The 20251-nt window shown below is 54.1% G+C and overlaps 1 protein-coding gene and 1 non-coding gene across 4 annotated transcripts; both read left to right on the top strand.

Moving 5' to 3' along the window:
- The first annotated feature begins 139 nt into the window (after positions 1–139).
- Positions 140–20085, top strand: FCSK (fucose kinase). 3 transcript variants are annotated; one of them, XM_053906660.1, is made up of 23 exons: positions 140–533; positions 4064–4484; positions 4661–4766; positions 8760–8885; positions 9250–9322; positions 9731–9828; positions 10218–10298; positions 10878–10997; positions 11147–11318; positions 11712–11824; positions 12499–12600; positions 12769–12939; positions 13333–13397; positions 13805–14175; positions 14804–15014; positions 15179–15345; positions 15439–15660; positions 16017–16160; positions 16307–16426; positions 18044–18231; positions 18319–18418; positions 18942–19165; positions 19330–20085. In XM_053906660.1, exons 3-23 carry the CDS (start codon positions 4746–4748, stop codon positions 19414–19416), a joined length of 2976 nt encoding a protein of 991 aa, XP_053762635.1. In that variant the 5' UTR covers positions 140–533; positions 4064–4484; positions 4661–4745; the 3' UTR covers positions 19417–20085. The 3 variants fall into 3 exon arrangements, with proteins under 3 accessions (XP_053762635.1, XP_019310865.1, XP_019310864.1); XM_019455319.2 differs by lacking the exons at positions 140–533; positions 4064–4484 and adding exons at positions 5304–5455; positions 6248–6298 and having other exon boundaries at positions 4641–4766; XM_019455320.2 differs by lacking the exon at positions 4064–4484.
- LOC128778221 (U6 spliceosomal RNA) lies at positions 5010–5116 on the top strand. Its single transcript, XR_008423636.1, has one exon. It is a non-coding gene; the product is annotated as a U6 spliceosomal RNA (small nuclear RNA).
- Positions 20086–20251: the final 166 nt, after the last annotated feature.

Here is a 20251-nt window from a genome sequence, read left to right as displayed (position 1 = left end):
CCAACTGCCAATCCAACAGTAGCTGTTTATGCTTAGGCAACAATCTGTTATTATTCCGCCTGCCCCCCCCCCCCCCTCCCGGATTTTATTGTCTTGCGAGAAAAGCAGCTGCCTCAGGTCCTGACTAGTGGGTTAAACAGACCCCAAACGTGGAACCTTCAGCCACAGAAAACGAGGCTGTGTCTTAAAGGCATATTCGTTCCTCTGGGAGTTGTAGTTTTGCTGGGCAACGGAGCCACCTTCTCGCCTCACCTCCCATCTAGATCTGAAGACTCGCCCTCTAGGAAAGCGCTGCCCTAACCAGATTTGCGTACCTGTGCAACAAATAGCTCGGGGTTAGTTTTTTGGGGGAGAACAAGCCAGGACCGGCGGAAGGACGAAACTACATTTCCCAGGGTGCGCCGCGAAGGAACGAGCAGCCACGCCTTAAAGGGCCCGCTGCGTCCGACAGAGGCAGATACCTCGGCCCGCGCTGGTCCCGGCCTCGCACACCCCAGTGATCCCACAGTTTTTCGGCCCACGCTCTCGGATCGGTAGGATGCAGCTAGGCCAGTGGCCTCCCTGTTCCCGATAGGGAGGAGTTTCCGGGAACTCTGCCGGCGTCCCTGGGCGCCCACTGTCTATAGGGGGCATCTGCAGGTCCTCCTACTCCTTGGCCTGGGTCTTTTCAGCGGGAGCTCCGGGACGTGGCAAGTGCTGGGGCACTTGGGGGCACCTGGGACAGGGAGGGATACGGGCCCCAGAGGACCCTTACCCCTGAGACAAGTGGGACGCTGGATGCCGGCGCTGCTGACTTTGCTTTGAGGCCGCGTCTCCTGCCTCAGTTTACCCGACCTGGGCTCGTCAGTATGCACAAATCTCAATTAGAGGACGTCTGTATAATTTGCAAAGTGGTTTTATTACCAGTCAACTTCTTTCTGCCTTTTTATTTTCTAGAAGGCAAATTAGATCCCTTCATAAGACAGTCCCCCCCCCCCCCCCGACTCCCCCGCCCCTTTAAAGTTCTAAAATGCAAAATCCCTGTTCCACCTATCTTCAAAAAGCATAACTGGAAGAGGTTATTCTGTCCCTGGCTCCCCTTCCTTATCCAATTTTGGAATGAGGAAAACTGGCTGAAGACATTAAACTTGGCCTCAATAGATGAAGTTTTATCAAAGTGGGCAGAATATTGGAATAGAGGTCTAAGTTTTCTGTAAATGTTAGGTATGGCAGAGGGCATAGACTCTAGACTCCAGGAGAGATGTCTTGTTTTCGACAGGGTGGTTAAGAACATGAACCTTGGTGTTGGACACACCTGGCCTGCCTGTGCTAGTGGTATATGGCTTTGAGCAGACTATTCTTGTCTTTCAGCTAGTTTCCTTATCTCTGTCACGGGTGTGGTAAGATGCAATTCAGAGGGCTATTGAGTGAGTCACGTGAGCTGATTCTGTAATGCCTTTGGCCTCGGTCCCTAAAAAAAAAAGTTGATGTGTTATCATAAAATACTCTTTTGGCTGATCTGGCAAGGCATGCTCCTCCGCCTGGCTTGATTTCCCTAGGCCTTCCCTGGTTTTTACTTCTTCACGGGCATCTTTGACTAGGAGATCATTTCAGAGCAATCACTCCCACCTGCCACCAGCTTCAGGGTCAAGTTAAACTGTGCTGTTTCCTTTCCCTGCTGGAGAGAACTACCCCTTCAGCTTGCCACTTCTTTTGCATTTTATTTAATACTGGTAACATTCCTAGGAGGTTGGTATCTTTGGCTTACAAAGGTTAGGTAACCTGTTCAAATCACACAGGAAGAGACACAGTTGGGAACAGAGCCCTGAGGGCTGATTCCCAGTCCTAGAAGGCTCTTCTGCCTAGTAGAGTGCAGTCCAGATAGGGCTACCCTCCTCCCTCTGGCCATGATCTGTCACCTGTCCGTGTCTCCCAGTCATTATGCTGAGACCAACACGGGGCTCAGACTTCCTGGGTCATTGGACTCTCCTTGGGGCATTTCTTCCTTGCTCTCTTTCAGCCCCTTTGCTTGGGACCAAATATCATTACCACCATCACCTGCATATAAATTGGAGCAACCCAGGTCCCAATCGTGGCTGCAGCATCCATTAGCCTCTGTAAAGTGGAAGTGATAATAATTATCCTGCGGGGATGTTGTGAGAATGAAAAGTCATAATGTCTTAACCGTGGACCAGAGTGGGGAGCTCAGTCCCAGTGCTTGTTATCATTAACATCCTCCTCATTCCATTATCACCTTGCATTTAGACTTTATCATAATAGCTAATATACACTGAGCACTTTACTCATATTTACTCCTTTTGTTCTTTCCTTGTCCCTACAAAGTGGGTTCAGTGTAGTGTTTAAGAGAATGGACTCTGGAGAAAGTATCAGGTTCAAATTTGGCTGTGCTACTTGCTAGCCATGTGACCTTGGACAGGTTACTTCATCTCTCTTTGCCTCAGTTCCTTAATCTTTGAGGATAGAGTGTACTTGCCTGACATTAAGTTAGAAGTTCTTACGGTGACTTTTTTTTTTTCCTTTGAGAGAGATGATATTATATTACCCATGTTGGTTCAGGTCCTTGGAGAAGCAGAGACCGCAATGGGACTAGACTTGCAAGAGATTTATTGGGGAAGGGCACAAAGGGGAGGTAGCTAGAGGATGCAGGGAGAGCTGTTAGGCACCAGAAGAAGCACCAGAAGGGAGGAAGGGAGGAAGGGAGGGAGGGAAGAAGGAAGGAAGGAAGGAAGGAAGGAAGGAAAGAAGGAAGGAAGGACGGATGGACAGACAGAGGGAGGGGCAGGGTTGGAAGGATCTCTGATTGCCTTGCAGTGTCTGTGGGATTGATGGGGACTCCAGGAACTAGGGTTGCCTGTCGGAGGATCCTCATCTTGCAGGAATGAGTTTGTGTTCATGTCCCTGCTGCGCGGAGTCACTGGTTGGGAGCAATTGGTAGGAAGTGTGGCCTCCACGTGAACAAGCTGGGGAGCACTTGTCAGTTCTCCTCTCTGCTGCAGGAGGCCTGCGAGGATTAGGGGTGCCAAAGATCACACAGTGAGTGCCAAGCTGGAATCCCTCGAGGCTCCTTTATTGGAAAGGCCAGATGGACATCTTAGGGAATGCCTTTTCCTCAGGTGGCTGGCCAAGATCTCTACCTCAGATTTCCCTTCTGGATTCCCTCCCGGGCTTAGCAGGGAACAGAGAAATTTCTGTTAGCGGTGGAGGCTTTCCCTGAAAGCTGGTGGGAGCGTGTCAAGTGGTGGTGTTTGTCAGCCCTAACCATAGGCTGGAGGGTCTGGCTTACGTAAGAGGGCGCTGTTGCTGTTGGCTCTTAGTTGGTGCTTGGGCTGACTAGTGGACACACACTCTGGGCACCCCATCATCCCCATTCCGAGCTTTGGAGGTTGGAGGCGGGAGGAGGGGATGGGCTGCCTTGTGGGACAGCAGCCGGATCCCTGCCAGAGGTGGATGCCAAGGTACTTTTGAGCACTTGTCTACAGGTAGTCTTGGGTCCTCTCAAGTCAGATTAATTTCCCAACTGGTAGGAGAGGAATTTTGAGGAGGATAGTAGAGGGTGAAGCCATAACTTTGGCCCACCTTCCCCTCTCTTGCTCAGAGTGCCCTGGAGAAAGATGGCTGACCGGTGGGTTGTAGCCCCCTTCTGGCTCGGAGCTTCTGGGGAGGGGGTCTCCTCTGAGGTCCTTGTAGTGGGCACTGTAGGCACCCTGCCCTCTGCCCTTGAACAGGCTGGTGCACCCCTCCCACAGGTGCCCTCTTCTCCAGGGAATTGCCCTTGGCTTCAGGAGCCTGGGAGGCTAGAACCTCCCTCTCTCCCCTCCTCCTAGCTCACAGCCAATAATTGAATGCTGAGGGGCAGCCCTTTGCTTTAAGGTGGGACCCACTGTCAATCCCGTCTTGCTTCCCTCACTTCCTCTCCGGAGGAAATCAAATGCATCCACACTGACAAAGTCAAATGTAATATAACGCAGCAATCCCATTCCCGGGTGTACATTGGCAGAGGTGAAGTCTTATGTTCACACTAAACCTGCATACAACTTTTTTTTTTTTTTTTTTTTTTTTTAAGAGAGAGCACGAACGGGAGAGGGGCAGAGAGAGAGGGAGACAGGATCTGAAGCGGGCTCCGCACTGTCAGCAGTGAGCCCGATGTGAGGCTCGAACTCACAAAACTGTGAGACCATGACCTGAGCCGAAGTCGGACGCTCAACCAACTGAGCCACCCAGGTGCCATACAAATGTTTATAGCAGCTTTGTTCATGATTCCTCAAAGCTGGGGATAGCCCCAAATGTCCTTGGATGGATGGAGAAACAGACCACGGAGGTCACTTCATGCAACGGACTGTTGTTTGGCAAATAAAGAGAAAGAAGTAGTGATATGCACAGTCAACTTAGATGAATCCTAGAGGCATTATGTTGAGTGAAAGAAGGCAATCTCAAAAGATTACATTCCAGCCATGGCTGTGGAGAACAGAGTGTGGTTGTCAGGGGTGAGGGATGGAGGAGGGCGTGACCAAGGGGATAGCATGCAGGAGGTTTTTTTTGGGTGTGGAAAGTGGTGGTGGCCACAAGAATCTATACATGTGTTAAAAGTTCATTGAACTATCAATTTCAGGGTAAAATAAATTTTTTGAGATGTCCACACACACCTGTATCTCTGCCGCAGGGAACCCCCTCAAGTTTGGCCAGAATGGCGCAGCCAAAGGGGGTTGATTGGACGGTCGTCATCCTGACGTGCCAGCACAAGGATAATGTCCAGGTCTTCCAGAGAGGTAGGGACCCCCTCCTTCCCACTTTACCCCTGATGGAGAACCCTCACCGTACCCCCACAGCCTCAGGAGCCAGGAAACCTGGGTTCAGGCCCAGATTCTGCTGCTTTCTAGCCATGAGACCTCAAGACACATCGTATTATTTCACTGAGACTCAAATTTTTTCATCTGTTAAATGGGATTGGTTGTACTTACCTCACAGAGTTGGGCGAAGATCTAAGGAGCTACTCCATGAAAAGCTACTGAGTGCTCGCTCTGGCAGCACAGGTACTGAAAATAGAACCACACAGAGAAGGTCAGCATGACTGCTGCTCAAGCGTGCCATGCAAATTTGTGAAGATTCCATATTTTTTACGAATATCAAATCATGGTGTTGCACGGCTGAAACAAATGTAGTGTTGTATGTCAATTATACCTCAATTAAAAAGAAGACCCTAGGTCAAAGAAAATAAAATAATGGCTATCAGTAGATTTGCTCTAGGTGCTTTGGACCAGGGTGGGGAGGCTGGGGGCCAGTCTCAACTTGTGTTCTGACCACAGAGCTGGAGGTGCGGCAGAAGCGGGAGCAGATCCCGGCCGGGACACTGTTACTGGCTGTGGAGGACCCTGAGATGCGCGTGGGCAGTGGAGGAGCCACCCTCAATGCCCTGCTGGTGGCTGCGGAACACCTGAGTGCCCGGGCAGGCTTCACCGTGAGTGCTCCTGAAGTGCCATCCTCTGGCACATGTCCCGGTCACAACGGGGATGCGGGCTTCAAACAGGTTGTTTCCGAGGTCACACTGCTCCTGGGGCTCCATTGCCTGGCCAGTTCAGCATTTGGTATTAGTTTCTGTGCGTGTAGATTGGGTAGATTTATCAGGAGGGGGCAGAAGGCAGGGCCAGGCTTTTTAGTGGTTTTAGAACATTGGAGCCAGTATCTCAGAATTGGGCTTTCTCGCATCTCTTGAAAACTTCCTGCCTCTCCTTTCCACATGGCATCTCTTTGCTGGAACTGGGATAAGGCTGCCTGCTTTGTGCAGGGCCCAGGGGTCAGTGTTCCCACCAGGTTCACCTTCCAGACACACACAGCCACTTCACTCAGTCACCTGGCCCTCATGGCACCCTGACATAGGGAGTGAGGGTGGTCATAGGAATGGACATGCTCTGATGATGGAGGTGGCACCGGCAGGGGAGGCCACCACTGTGTGGTTGCCGTGGAGCTTGACTTACTGTGAGTCACCCGGCCAGCCCCACATCCTTGCTTGTAGCTTTTCCCAAAAAGCAGGGGCAGAGAAGTGGCCCAGGTAGAGGGCCACTAGGCTTCTTTATCCAGGAGGGGCCAGAGCTGCCCCCTGCTTGCCTATGGCCATTGGTCTTGACCTTGTCTTTTCTTCCTTTGGTACCTGAGGGGATTTGTGTTGGGGTCTCTCCCTGGACAAGAGGACAACATCCTCGGGTACCATCTGCCCAGGCTTCTGTCAACGGGGCTCTTCCGCTTCTGACAGGTGGTGACATCTGATGTCCTGCACTCGGCCCGGATCCTTATCCTGCACATGGTTAGTAGAGGGCCTTGTAGTTCTTCAGGGGCCATGGAGAAGGCTGGAAGCATCAGTCCTCGGGGTTAGAAAGTTGTTCTACCATTGTGTGTGTGCAAGGTGTTCCTTGTGCAGATACAGAAGAATCAGAATCGGAATTGATCCAAATGTCCAGAAATAGGGAACTGGCTGAATATAAGCAGTATATCCTCCTGGTGGAATGTTAGACAATGATTTAAAAGTCCAGCTGGGGCGTCTGGGTGGCTCAGTCGGTTAAGCATCTGACTCGTGATTTTGGCTCAGGTCGTGATTGTGAGGTTCATGGAATTGAGCCTTGTATTGGCTCTGCACTGACAGCACAGAGCTTGCTTGGGATTCTCTCTTTCCCTCTCTCTGCCCTTCCTCCACTTGCGTGTGTGTGCGCGCATGCTCTGTCTCTCTCAAAATAAATAAATAAACTAAAAAAAAAAAAAAATTCCAGCTAACTCTACACATTTACCTGGAAAGAGACTTACTAGCTCTGTGACCTTGGACAAATCACTTGACCCTTTCTTTCTAGGTCTTACCTTCCTCATCTGTAAAATGAAGATGGCAACAGTTTCCACTTTGTGTGGATGTGCTGAGATGATCCATTTAAATGTTAAATGGGGCCTGGCCTGGCTCACTGTGATCATTCAATGGATGTATTTTCATTGTTAAGGGGAAAAGGCCAGCCACACAAGTTTATATAGAATGATCTCAATTTTTTTTTTAATGTTTACTTATTTTTGAGAGAGAGACAAAGCATGAACAGGGGAGGGGCAGAGAGAGAGGGAGACACAGAATCTGAAGCAGGCCCCAGGCTCTGAGCTGTCAGCACAGAGCCTGACATGGGGCCCGAATCCACGAACCATGAGATCATGATCTGAGCTGAGGTCGGACACTCAACCAACTGAGCCACCCAGGCGCCCTGATCTCAATTTTATAATTGGAATTTTGTGTGTGTTTTTAAACTTTCTTTAGCCATTCTTTTCCTTTTTTTTTTTTTTAAGATTTTTTTTAAAGGCCTGAAGAGACTGGAAGTTTTATTTATTTTTTAAAGTTTACTTATTTATTTATTTATTTTTTATTTATTTTTTGGGACAGAGAGAGACAGAGCATGAACGGGGGAGGGGCAGAGAGAGAGGGAGACAACAGAATCGGAAACAGGCTCCAGGCTCTGAGCCATCAGCCCAGAGCCTGACGCGGGGCTCGAACTCACGGACCGCGAGATCATGACCTGGCTGAAGTCGGACGCTTAACCGACTGCGCCACCCAGGCGCCCCTACTTATTTATTTTGAGAGAGAGAAAAAAAGAGAGAGAATGAGTTGGGGAGGGACAGAGACAGAGGGAGAAAGTCCCAAGCAGGCTCTGTGCTGTCAGCACGGAACCTGATATGGGGCTTGAAGTCACAAACAATGAGATCATGACCTGAGCCAAAATCAAGTGTTGGATGCTTAACTGACTGAGCCACCCAGGGGCCCCGAGATTTTTTTTTTTTAATTTTTTTTTTAATGTTTATTTATTTTTGAGACAGAGGGAGACAGAACGTGAATGGGGGAGGGTCAGAGAGAGAGGGAGACACAGAATCTGAAGCAGGCTCCAGGCTCTGAGCTGTCAGCACAGAGCCCGATGCGGGGCTCGAACTCACAGACCGTGAGATCATGACCTGAGCCGAAGTCGGACGCTTCACCGACTGAGCCGCCCAGGCGCCCCAGCCCCGAGATTTTTTAAAATAATCTCTACACCTAGCGTGAATCTCTAACGTACAGTCCTGAGATCAAGAGTCGCAGGCTCCACTGACTGAGCCAGCCAGAGACCCTTTTAATTGGAATTTTGATGAAGATGAATGTCAATCCACATGCAAGAAATAATACAGAGAGAGAAGCCTTTGTAAACTTTGCCCATATCCCCCCAGTGGTAACAAATTCAACAGCTATAGTGTAACCACAGTCGGATATTGACATTGATACAATTCCCAAACTTTTCCCCTAGTTTTACTTGTAGTGTGTGTGTGTGTGTGTGTGTGTGTGTGTATTAGTTACTGTTGTCTCTCCACCTTCTCATGATCTCATTTAAAAAAATTAAAGAAAAGTCTAAAAGGATGTACCTCAAAATGAGGGCAATGGCTGTCATCCCTGAGGAACTGTTTTCTTTGGGCACATCTGCATTTTCTAATTTTTCACCATCATCATATAATTGAAAACATTTTAAGAAAAAAATAAAACGAGAAAACGCTTTTTAAGTTACTGATTTATTAGGTAGGCTCCATGCCCAACACTCGAACTCACGACTCCGAAATCAAGAGTTGCGTGCTCCACTGACTAAGCCAGCCAGGCACCCTGAGAAAACACATTTTTAAAAGTCTTCTAGGTTGATGGCTTCCTGCCTTTGCACAGCTGATAGGTTGTCCCCAGGCTCTCTGCCCCAAGGGTTCTTTTCCTGTCCGTGCTCCCTCCCTAGGGCCGAGACTTCCCTTTTGACGACTGTGGCAGGGCCTTCACCTGCCTCCCTGTGGAGAACCCCCAGGCTCCCGTGGAGGCTGTGGTCTGCAACCTGGACTGCTTGCTGGACACCATGAGCCATCGGGTAAGGCTGGCCATAACCACAGGGCCTCATCCCAGAGACAGCCACACCCCTCCCACTGCACCAGCAGCTGTACAGTCTGTGCTGGCGCAGACAGGAGATGCCAGGAAGAAAGGCTTTGGAGGTGCCCAGAGTTAGAGCTTCTGAAGGTTAGTCTTGGCCAGATTGGTGGGGAGGTGTGGCCCTCAGAGGACGGGGGAGGGTTGGTATCAGCGCCATGGGTCAGGGGAGGCCCTGTTACCTCGGCAGACAGGGTCTTTCTGGACAGGATGGCTGCTGGAGTGCATAGAACAGGCCAAGACTGGGCTGTGTGGGAGCAGAGGAAGGGTTGGTCCAGGCCACCAGCTGCATTCTGTCTCTCTCACAGCTGGGCCCAGGCTCCCCACCGGGTGTGTGGGTTTGCAGCACCGACATGCTGCTGTCTGTTCCTCCAAACCCAGGTGAGCCTGAGAAGCCTTGGGACTGCCTTCCCTGGCCACAGCCAGATACCTTTCTTCACTTGGTCTCTGGGCCTGGCCTGATGCCCTGTTCAGAAAGGAAACTGTAGGGTGTGGAGAATGAAGCCCAGACCGAGTTAGGGCTTCCTCTTCTGGGCCTCAGTCTTCTTGGCTGTAGGATGGAGACACCCAGCCCTGCCCCTTCTGCCCTGCAGGGCTCTGTGGAAGAATTTGGGGAGGGGAGGTATTGTCATTCTCCCAGAGGAATTGAATGTCCATTTGGCTTTGGAAACCATATTCCCTTTAGAGTTGTCTGGATGCCCCTGCCCTGTGCTCTTGCCTCCACCTGGTTGGAGACCCCTGTCTTGGGTTGAGGCCCCTGGGGGAACCTCCTAACTGCCCCATTCACAGGGATCAGCTGGGACAACTTCCGGGGAGCCAAAGTGATTGCCCTTCCAGGGAACCCGGCCTATGCCCGGAACCATGGCGTTTACCTCACTGACTCCCAGGTAGGGCCCCTGGGGCAGCTGTGTGGGCAGCTTGACCATCTGGGTTGGCCTCCTGGTCCTATGCTTGGGGAATCCTCTCATCCTGGACTTTCTAGCATGGTCTGGATTTGGAGGAGGTCCCCTCTGAACAGCCCTTGTGCTCATTTAGTCTTTTGCCAAACATGAATTGCACACCGACCCTGTGCTAGGGTCTGTGCTCGAGGCTGTGAAAACATGCAAAGCCTGCCTTCTACCATCAGGGGTGGGAGTCTTCAGTGCTCGTGTCCTTGGGAGCACCCTGGTACCTGTCAGACTTCCATCCTAGGTTTTCATTTGGAGAACACCTTGCGATGCCCTCCTTGCTGGTCCTTTCTTGCTCCTTTCCCTAACTCTGTTTTCTCCCCACATAGGGCTTCGTTTTGGACATTTACTACCAGGGCACCGAGGCAGAGATACAACGGTGTGCCAGGCCGGATGGGCAGGTGCCACTGGTACAGCTGCCAGACCCACACTAGGGTCTTTGGAGACCTTATGGGACGAGGAAGGGAGGGTTTGCCTATCTGCACTCCTTCTGGAAGATTCTAGGGCAGGCTAGAACCAGGATCTGAGTAAGGTCTAGAACTGGCATTCAGGGGAGCTGGTGGAGCCAGAATCTGAGGCAGGTGTGGCAGAAAGGCTGGAACCAGCCTGTGAGTAATTTCAGGAACACAGTTGGGAGGAAGTCTAGAATCTGATTTGGGGGATCCTTCTAGAATGAAAGGCAAGGATAGGAACATTGGGTAAGGGTCTGGGACTGGACCTTGAGGAAGATGGGGAACTATTTCTCATTCTCTGTCTCTAGTTCAGGGAGGCCTGACAATTGGGGTGGGGGTCCCAGAAGGTGGGTATTGAGGGGTCCCTTGGTGGGAGCCACTCCCACTAAGCCTGGATCCTGGGTGCTGGAGTGGCCCAAAGACAAAAGACCCTGCCTGGTATGGCAGCCAGCCTTGCTTGGCCCATCTGCATGAGTCCTTCCCAATTCAGGGCCCAGGCTGGCCCCAGAGTCCCACAACCTGACTTGACCTCTCTAGGTCTCAGGGATCGCCTTCTTCTCTGTGGAGACTGCTGAGCACCTCCTGGCCACCCATGTGAGCCCACCCTTGGATGCCTGCACCTACATGGGCTTAGACTCTGGAGCCCGGCCTGTCCAGGTGATTGGGGGTGTGGGCTGGGGACCTCTGGCCTTGGGTAGAGGCCCTGACACTGGCAGCCTGGTGGTCCCTTTCGTCTCTGGGAATGGGACTGCCCCAGCTCAACCTAGGAACCTTCTCAATAGATGTGCTTCCTACCCCTGCCCCAGCTATCTCTCTTTTTCGACATCCTGCTCTGCATGGCCCGGAACGTGAACAGGGAGGACTTCCTGGTGGGGCAGCCTCCAGAGATGGGCCAAGGTGACATGGACATCGGAAGTTACCTGCGGGGTGCCCGCGCTGAACTGTGGAAGGAGCTTCGTGACCAGCCCCTCACCATGGGTGGGTACTACCTCTTGGCTCTCTGGGGAGACCATGGGAGTGAGGACCCCCCCAGGATGAGGCAGCTGCCTGCCTGGCCCCTAGGCTTCTGGACCATGCAGGCCTAGTGCATGCCAGACAATTAACCCTCTCCGAATCCAGAGCCTGTAGCCCTCTTCCCTTCTTCCTTTGTCTTGTTCCTGGGCTCCAGTTCCAGTCTTTCTACTTTCTAGCTGTGTGACTTGGACAGGTTGCTGAGCCTCTCTGGATCTCAGCCTCCCCATCGGCACAATGGGCTCATTGCCATGCCTGCCTTCCCCTGGCCTGGTTAAGAGGTGTCTTCAGTGGGAGGCCTGGCCTGGCATCAGAGCTGCAGCAGGCATGGGGTTGGGGTCGGTACTTGTATCTTTACAGCTTATGTCCCTGATGGCAGCTACAGCTACATGACCAGCTCGGCCAGTGAGTTCTTACACAGCCTCACATTTCCAGGGGCTCCCAGGGCCCGGGTAGTGCACTCCCAGGTGGAGGTAAGACCTGCCTGGAGGGAGGGCCAGCAGAAGTGCCTGCTGGGTGCCTGTGGACAGGTGGGATGGGGGCTCCAGGAAAGGGAAGGAATAGTCCATCCTTGGAATAGAGTATGTGTAGGTGTTATTATCCCCATTTCACACATGAGGCACTGGAGGCTCAGAGAGGTTAAGTAGCTTGCTTAAAGCCACAGAGCCAGTAAGTGGTCATTTCAGGATTCTACATGCAGGTCTGCCTGAGAAACTAGAGAAGACTCCCTTCATGCTTTTCTGTGGGGTCTGCTGGGGGATAAGAACATTTGAGGTGATGGGCCTGGGTCGTTCCCATGGGCTGAGAAAAGTAGCAGGGAGAGCTCATAGGTGGCCCTCAGGGTGGCAGGGATAGGGGTAGCTGCACAGATGGGAGAGGTTTCCTGGGAGAGCTGTCATTTGGTGGGACCTCTGTTACTGTGTTCAGATTTGTACTGGAGGAGAACACAGGCAGAGCATGCCGCTAGGGGAGCTTCTGGAAGAGCGGTGTGAACAAGAGGGGATGGGAGTTGGCCTGAGGCTGGGGTCAGGGCAGAGGGATGTGCCTGGCTGTCAGGGCACAGGGAGCAGCAGGCATTCTGGCTGGGGCCTTGGCTGTGGGGGAGCCTGGGTCCTGGGCCCTCACAATATTCTGCTTGGCTTCCCAGGAGCCACAGCTCCTGGGTGCCAAGAGCTCCGTGGTCAGCTGCCTGCTGGAAGGCCCTGTCCAACTGGGTCCTGGGAGTGTCCTGCAGCACTGCCATCTTCAGGTGAGGCCAGGGGCAAGCAGGAGGGCAGCGCTCCAGGGGCCAGGGTCCTGTGTGTGTGTGTGTGTGTGTGTGTGTGTGTGTGTGTGTGTGTGTATGTGTATGTGTGTGTGTGTGAGTGTGTGTAGGTACTTAAGGCTGTGCTAGGATGCATACCTTTTCTCCTATCAGGGCCCTGTTCATATCGGCACTGGCTGCTTGGTGAGTGGCCTGGACACGGCCCAGTGCAAGGCACTGCACGGCTTGGAGCTGCATGACCTCGTCCTGCAGGGACACCACGTGCGGCTGCACGGCACCCCCAGCCGTGTCTTCACCCTCGTTGGCCGTCTGGACAGCTGGGAGGTTAGGTGTCCACCCTGCCTCCCCGAGGGTTCCAGCCCATCTCCTGCAAGTCTCCCTGAACACTGGCCTGAGGGATAGGTGGTGAGGAGGGTGCAGCCAGTTGTCTCAACAGGCCTTCACCACCCTCCTTGTCTGCTCTATGTGGTGGGCTTGGTGGGGTGGCCCGTGTTATAGGCCAGACACTGAGGCACAGAGAGGGTGGTGACCCACCTTGGACCTCAGAGCTGGTTATGATGGATTGGGCCGAGTGCCAGGCACCTGGGCAGGAACATCGAGGCTCCAGGGCTTGACGCTGGTGTCTCAGAATTTCCTTGCATATGTGCTCGTCACTCTTGCTATCCCCTCTGGCCTCAGTGTCCCTAACCCCCTTCCTGCCTCCTCCTCTTCCCCCAGAGACAGGGGACAGGAACGTATCTTAACATGTCCTGGAGTGAATTCTTCGAGAAGACAGGCGTTCGGTAAGGTTAACGGCCCAGATGGGACTCTACAGGCCTAGGCAGCTAGGGCAGGGCATCTGCTTCTCTGAGGCTCACCCCTGCCCTCGCTCCTGCCCCAGAGCAGCACCCGGCCCCCTAACCATCCCTGGGCTCCAAGGTAGTTTTGGGCAGCCTGATTTGTCCCACCATCTTTCTGAGCAACTACAGATTGCTGGCTATACTCAGGGTTTGGGATTTTGTCCAGTGGCCTGGGAAAAGAGGCAAGGCAGCTGGGCCTCTCTCTCTGAGCTGCACACTTGTGCTGCCTCTGGAGGAGTCTGTCCTGTCACCATGAATGAGCCAGCCCCCAGCCTACAGTCAGTCAGGGCTTGGTGATCAGGCCGGAGCCCTTGCTTCCCCCCTGCTAATATGTCTTTCCCCCACATCAGAGACTGGGATCTGTGGGACCCAGACATGCCCCCTGCGGAGCGTTGCCTTCTTAGTGCCCGCCTCTTTCCCGTGCTCCACCCCTTGAGGGACCTGGGACCCCGGGACATGCTGTGGATGCTGGACCCCCAGGAGGATAGGGGCAAGGCCCTGCGGGCCTGGCGAGCCTGCTGGCGTCTGTCCTGGGAGCAGCTGCAGCCGTGCCTGGACCGGGCTGCCACACTGGCCTCCCGCCGGGACCTGTTCTTCCGCCAGGCCCTGCATAAGGCGAGGCATGTGCTGGAGGCTCGGCAGGACCTCAGCCTGTGCCCGCTGATCCGGGCCGCTGTCCGAGAGGGCTGTCCTGGGCCCCTGCTAGCCACGCTGGACCAGGGTGAGTGTGCTGGAAAGCCAATCCCAGCGTCACCTGCCCTACCTGCCCTCTGGATCATCAACCTGAGGGTACTAGGGAGCTGTGAGACTTCAAAGTGGGGGAGAGACACAGTGGAGTGTACTTGTAAGTTTGGGGGGAAGTTTCCTCCCCATCAGTGGGGAGTTTGGTGAGAGGCTGAGGCTTGGGGCTGAGCCTCTGGGTCCTATGAGCATCAGCAAACCCAGCAAACTTTGCACTGGGTTGGGATGTGGTTGGCTCTACCCAGAGGCCCAGGCACACTGGCTGGGGGCTCAGCTGTAGCCTGCTAGGCAACACCTCATTAGCCCCATTGAAGCTGGTTGATGGTGGGGCTGAGACCGAACCCGGGTGGTTTGACCCTGAAGCCTGAGCTCCTAACCACTGTGGACATCCTGGGTGAGGGGGTGAAGAGGGGGCTGGGGCTGATAGGTTGAGAAGAACCTTGCTTGGCGGAGGAGCAGGGAACATTCATAGGCAAGAATGTATCTTGGGTCCAGGTGAAGAGGTGTGAAGGACCTGGAGTGTTTGGGGGACTGCTGAGTAGTCTCTGGGGGCAGAGGGCCCTGGGGGCAGGCCCCCTCCCCTGCCACCCTGACTCCTGGCCGCTCAGTTGCAGCCGGTGCGGAAGACCCTGGGGTGGCGGCCCGGGCTCTCGCCTGTGTGGCGGATGTACTGGGCTGCATGGCAGAGGGCCAGGGAGGCTTACGGAGCGGTCCAGCCGCCAATCCCGAGTGGATGCAGCCCTTCTCATATCTGGAGTGTGGAGACCTGGCGGCCGGCGTGCAGGCACTTGCCCAGGAGCGGGACAAGTGGCTGAGCAGGTGGGTGCTCAAAACTTTTGGAGAAGCCATCCTTGGAGGTGGAAACCCACGGAGAGGTAGGCCCCTCTCACCACGGTGACCTAGGGCAGTCAGGTCCCCAAACCCAGGCAGTCCACCCCCAGCTTGGGGTTCCACGCCACCGTCTCTCCCATCCCTCTTGGCAGGCCAGCGTTGCTAGTGCGAGCTGCCCGCCACTACGAGGGAGCTGGGCAGATTCTGATCCGCCAGGCTGTGATGTCAGCCCAGCACTTTGTCTCCATGGAGCCAGTGGAGCCGCCAGCACCTGGGCGGTGGGTGGTGGCTGAGTGCCCTGCTCGCGTGGATTTCTCTGGTGAGCCCCTTGTGGCGTGGTGGGGTGAGGGTAGCCACCCCAGGGCTGGGCTGGCTGCCCTGTGACTAACTTGGTCTTGTCTAACTGCTGAAGGTGGCTGGAGTGACACGCCACCCCTTGCCTATGAGCTTGGTGGGGCAGTGCTGGGTCTGGCTGTGCGAGTGGATGGTCGCCGGCCCATCGGGGCCAGGGCACGCCGCATCCCAGAGCCTGAGCTGTGGCTGGCAGTGGGGCCTCAGCAGGACAAGATGACCATGAAGACAGTGTGCCGGAACCTAGATGACCTGCAGGATTACTGCCAGCCCCATGCCCCAGGTCAGGGCACCTGTGACATCTGCAGGTGGGAATGGCACGCATGGCCAGCTGAGGGATGGGGGCAGAACCTTGGAGACCCTGCAGGCCATGGAGGCCTGTCCTGAGGGTGAGCCAGTCTGGTGGAGGAGCCCTGAAGTCATCCTGCCCGGGTACATGCAGGCCCAAGGAGGTAGGGCTGGCACATTTGCCTGTGCTGGGGGGACCAGAGGCCCTTTTATGGCTTGGAGATAGGGCCTCCAATACTTCTGGGGTTTTATCTCCCAGTGAGCCCCGTGCTAGGCTGGGCAACAGTGGACGTAGTTTGGGGTATCTGCTTCTACCCTTGAAGACCAAATTCCTTGCTGGTCCTTCCACAGGGGCTCTGCTGAAGGCAACCTTCATCTGTGCGGGGATTGTGCATGTTGGCTCCAAGCTTTCCCTGAGAGAGCAGCTGCTGCACACCTTTGGGGGTGGCTTCGAGCTGCATACCTGGTCTGAGCTACCCCATGGCTCCGGTCTCGGTGGGTGGGCCCTGTCTCCCTGCTGCCCACCAGTCGCATCCCTAACCTCCAGCCTCGCCTCGGGTCCCCTCCCTGGCCTCTGCCCAGCTGAGGAGTGAGCTGGGCAGAGCTGTTTCATGTCTGGCGCTTTCCTCTGCACCCTGCAGGCACTAGCAGCATCCTGGCAGGCGCAGCCCTGGCTGCCTTGCAGAGGGTCGCGGGCCGGGTAGTGGGCACAGAGGCCCTGATCCATGCAGTGCTGCACCTGGAACAGGTGCTCACCACAGGTATGGGACTGCCCTGGGGCAGGAGGGAAGTCACGGACATTTTCCCAAGGGCTTCCAGGGTCTCCTGGGACTTGCAGACAGCCACGTATACATATGCGTGGTCAAAGCTTCCTTTAAGTTGGTTAGAGCTTCCTTCTTACCACTCTGACCCTTTCTGGTGGTTTTCAACTTCAAATGTTTCTATCTCTAAGGACCTGATGCTTTAGGAGTACCTACTAAGTGCTAGATTCTGTGCTGCACCTTTCATGTGTTTTATTAGGTACCCGTTATACCAGGTGCTATTTCTCATGATTCTGTCCCCACCTAGGGCTGTCCCTCAGGGTGAGGCTGGGCAGAGGTGGATTTGGAATAGGGGACAGGACTTTTAGCTTGCCTTCTGGCAACTTGCCCTGCCCATGGGCTGTGGTCCTTTGTGCCCCCCCCCCCCCCTACCATATGGCTGTGATCATAATAGAATGCTACTAACACCTTCCACCTCTGCACCACCGTGGCCCTTTGGAATCCATGCACAATGGAGAGCAGCTAGTTTGTCTGACTCCAGATCCTAGGGTGCTCTGGTCACCTCAGGATGCAGGATGCAGGGCCTTATCCACAGGACGCTAGGAAGGAAGCTGCCGCAAGGACAGATAGATGCCTGATGATGGTATCTTCTCTGGTCACTTTGTAGCCCAGCCTCCTCCTTTTGTTGCCCTGATTCACATCACATAATGGGTAGTCATTAGCAAAAAGGGCAGCCTGTTAACTTTCCTTTTGAGGTGTAGCATTCAAATCCTTCATTTGGTCAATTGAAGGAGGCTCAGCCCCATTGTTGAGTTCCAGGGAGTCAGCTGATCAGAGTATCCACTCTGTGTTGGGCCTTGGGGATAAAATGAGCAAAAACAGGGTCTTTGCCCTCAGAAGGCATATGTCTGTTGGAGACAGGCCTTAATAACCACTCACATGAATGTATAATCACAAGCTGTGCCAAGTGCTCTGACGGAGAGGGGTGCAGGTAAGGGTTCTTGACATTTGGGGCCTGATACCTAAAGTTCCAGATGCCCCCTGCCATTGGCAATTTGTACTTTAAATCCTTGTAGGCCCCAGGTATGAAAGGCCTATCCCAGAATTATCTCAAGTTGTGACACTTTTGTATAGCTGCAAGAGGAAGAGATCCATACCTTTCATTCCTAAAGCAAGATGTGAACAAGCTCTTTCAATTTCAATAAGAGATGCTAAAAAGCTTTCCAACATCAACACCCTTTATTAGAAAAGACAGGGTGCAGGGAACCGTTAGGCTTCAGGGGAAGTCCCATGTTATCTCTCCTTGAGGGGAGCAGTTTACTGTTAGGTCTTATCCTTTGATATGGTTTACCCCAATTCCAGTTACACAGTAGGTCTGTACCCAAAGTCAGGCGTTGTGAGTTTCAAGCTTGGCTCCGTAACGCTTTCCACTTGCTGGGCTCGTCCTGTTCTGAAGGCTGGGGGCAGAAGCTGCACAGCTCACCTGGCTCAGCCTGGGTCGGGAGAAGCGGGCTTCCCATGCTGGTCCTTGCCAGGGGTGCAGGACTGGGAGCCTGGGCTGGGAGAGAGAAGTTGGGACAGATAGGCTCCAAAAGTGATGGGACCCTGGGCTTGCAGGAGGTGGCTGGCAGGACCAAGTGGGTGGCCTCGTGCCTGGCATCAAGGTGGGGCGCTCTCGGGCTCAGCTGCCACTGAAGGTGGAGGTGGAAGAGATCACTGTGCCTGAGGGCTTCCTCCGGAAGCTCAATGACCACCTGCTCCTGGTATACACTGGCAAGACACGCCTGGCCCGGAATCTGCTGCAGGTGAGCCCTGGCCTCAGGAGGAAGGTGAGAGGCAAATGGCTCAGCTGGGCTCAGATCCTCATTGCATTCCTCCTGCCCCATCTGCAGGATGTGCTGAGGAGCTGGTATGCCCGGCTGCCTGCCGTCGTGCAGAATGCCCACAGCCTGGTGCGGCACACCGAGGAGTGTGCAAAAGCCTTCCGCCAAGGTGAGGTGCTTCTTGCCTGGAGCTCAGGGCATCAGGAGTGAGTACCTTGTTGCCTGTGGGTCTGAGGCCAGGAGCCTTTGCAGGCCTGGCCCGGACCCCGTGTAGGATGCCCCTGGGGGCAGAAGCCTACTGTCTGCCCTCCACAGGGTCTCACACTTAGGTGGGTGGGAGTCCTTTCTCAGGATAATACTTGCATCATGAGGGAGGCCTCCAGCCCCACCTACCAGGAAGCAGACTGGGGTGGAGGCTCAGCCTCTTGAGTTCTGGGGAGTCAGCTGATCAGGGTTCCATGTCTGTGTCTACATGATTGAACACTGTACTGGGCACTATGCCAGCTGCTCTATGCACTTTAGTCCTCAACCCTTGAGGTGGGCTTTATCACTCCTATTTCCAGCCAGCACTGGACCTAGGTTTTTCACCAGGACACTGGTTAAGTAGTGCTTCTTGGCACATCATTCAGTCCAGAAATAGGTGTTGAATATTCCAGCTCAGGCACACCACTCCCTTCTCTGCCCCCACCCAGGGAGCCTGCCTCTGCTGGGCCAGTGCCTGACCACGTACTGGGAGCAAAAGAAGCTCATGGCTCCAGGCTGTGAGCCCCTGGCTGTGCGGCGTATGATGGATGTCTTGGCCCCCCACGTGCATGGCCAGAGCCTGGCAGGGGCAGGTGGTGGAGGCTTTCTGTATCTGTTGACCAAGGAGCCACAGCAAAAGGAGGCTCTGGAGGCTGTGCTGGCCAAGACTGAGGTACCTGGCAGTGCTGGGGGTGGTGATTGGTGGGGGACAGGAGCCCTCAGTGTGTCTCACCACTAAGCAGGGGCTACAGCTGCAAGTCTCCCTGATCGCTTGCAGCACGAGACGTGGCCTGAGACTTGCCCAGAACCCTCTAAACACCTGTCCTTTGCTCCCAGGGCCTCGGGAACTACAGCGTCCACCTGGTAGAAGTGGACACTCAGGGCCTGAGCCTGCAGCTGCTGGGGAGTGAGACCTCAACCTGATGCCCCTTCCCAGGTTTGTCCTTCTGTAAGAGAAAACCTGGAGCTGCAGCAGCCTCTCCCTTCTTTCCTCCATGGGAATGTCAGCCTTCTACTCTATGCCCACCCCTTTGTGAACCTGCTCCCAAAGGAAACAAGTCAACGTGAGCTTGGGCCCAGCCCCTTCTGGAGTTTGGTGAAACTGGTGGTGCCTGGGAATAGGACTGTACCTCCTGGTCGACTGTGGCCTAGGCTTGTCCTCTGGACATAGGAAAGTCTCAAGCATAGTGTCCAATGTGGCCTTTACAAATCCATGGCCAGCCTTGGCCTTCTCACTCTCCATGAGGGCCTGGGAAAAGGAGGACAACCAGCTTTAGCACATGGCTGGGGTCCCCTGGTAAGGCCAATCCTGAAGAGACTCTTTGAGGCATTTCCTGTGGCCTTCCATGGAGGTCTGGCTTCTGCCTGAAAAGAGCCTTCCTGTTCCACACTCACTCCCAGGCTGATTTGATGGGGGAGTGGGAACAGGGGTGGGGGTCTCTACTCTTGTTTGTGGTCATGAGCCAGTGCAAGTCACTGCTAATAGACGCCTTAACTATTAACACTATGGACTATGCCACATGACCCAGTGTCTATGGACATTTGATTTCCAAAATTACAACCTTCTTGGAATAAATTCACTCTGTCCTTCAAGGTTGTCCTCATAAAGCTTTTTCTTTGATCCTGTGAGGGGCAGTTCCCACTTGCCTTGGCACTGTGGGAAACCCCCTGGGACAATCCAGCTTCTGGTGCTGAAGGCCCAAGGAGGGGATGAGGGTCCAAGATTAGATGAGGTGCCTGCTTTCATGTGGATACTGAC

Source organism: Panthera pardus, unplaced genomic scaffold (genome assembly GCF_024362965.1).
Source record: "Panthera pardus isolate Hobbes unplaced genomic scaffold, ASM2436296v1 HiC_scaffold_19, whole genome shotgun sequence".
Taxonomy (NCBI): Eukaryota; Metazoa; Chordata; class Mammalia; order Carnivora; family Felidae; genus Panthera; species Panthera pardus.
Note: the sequence above shows the minus strand (reverse complement) of the source record. Positions and strands in the feature narration are given on the sequence as shown.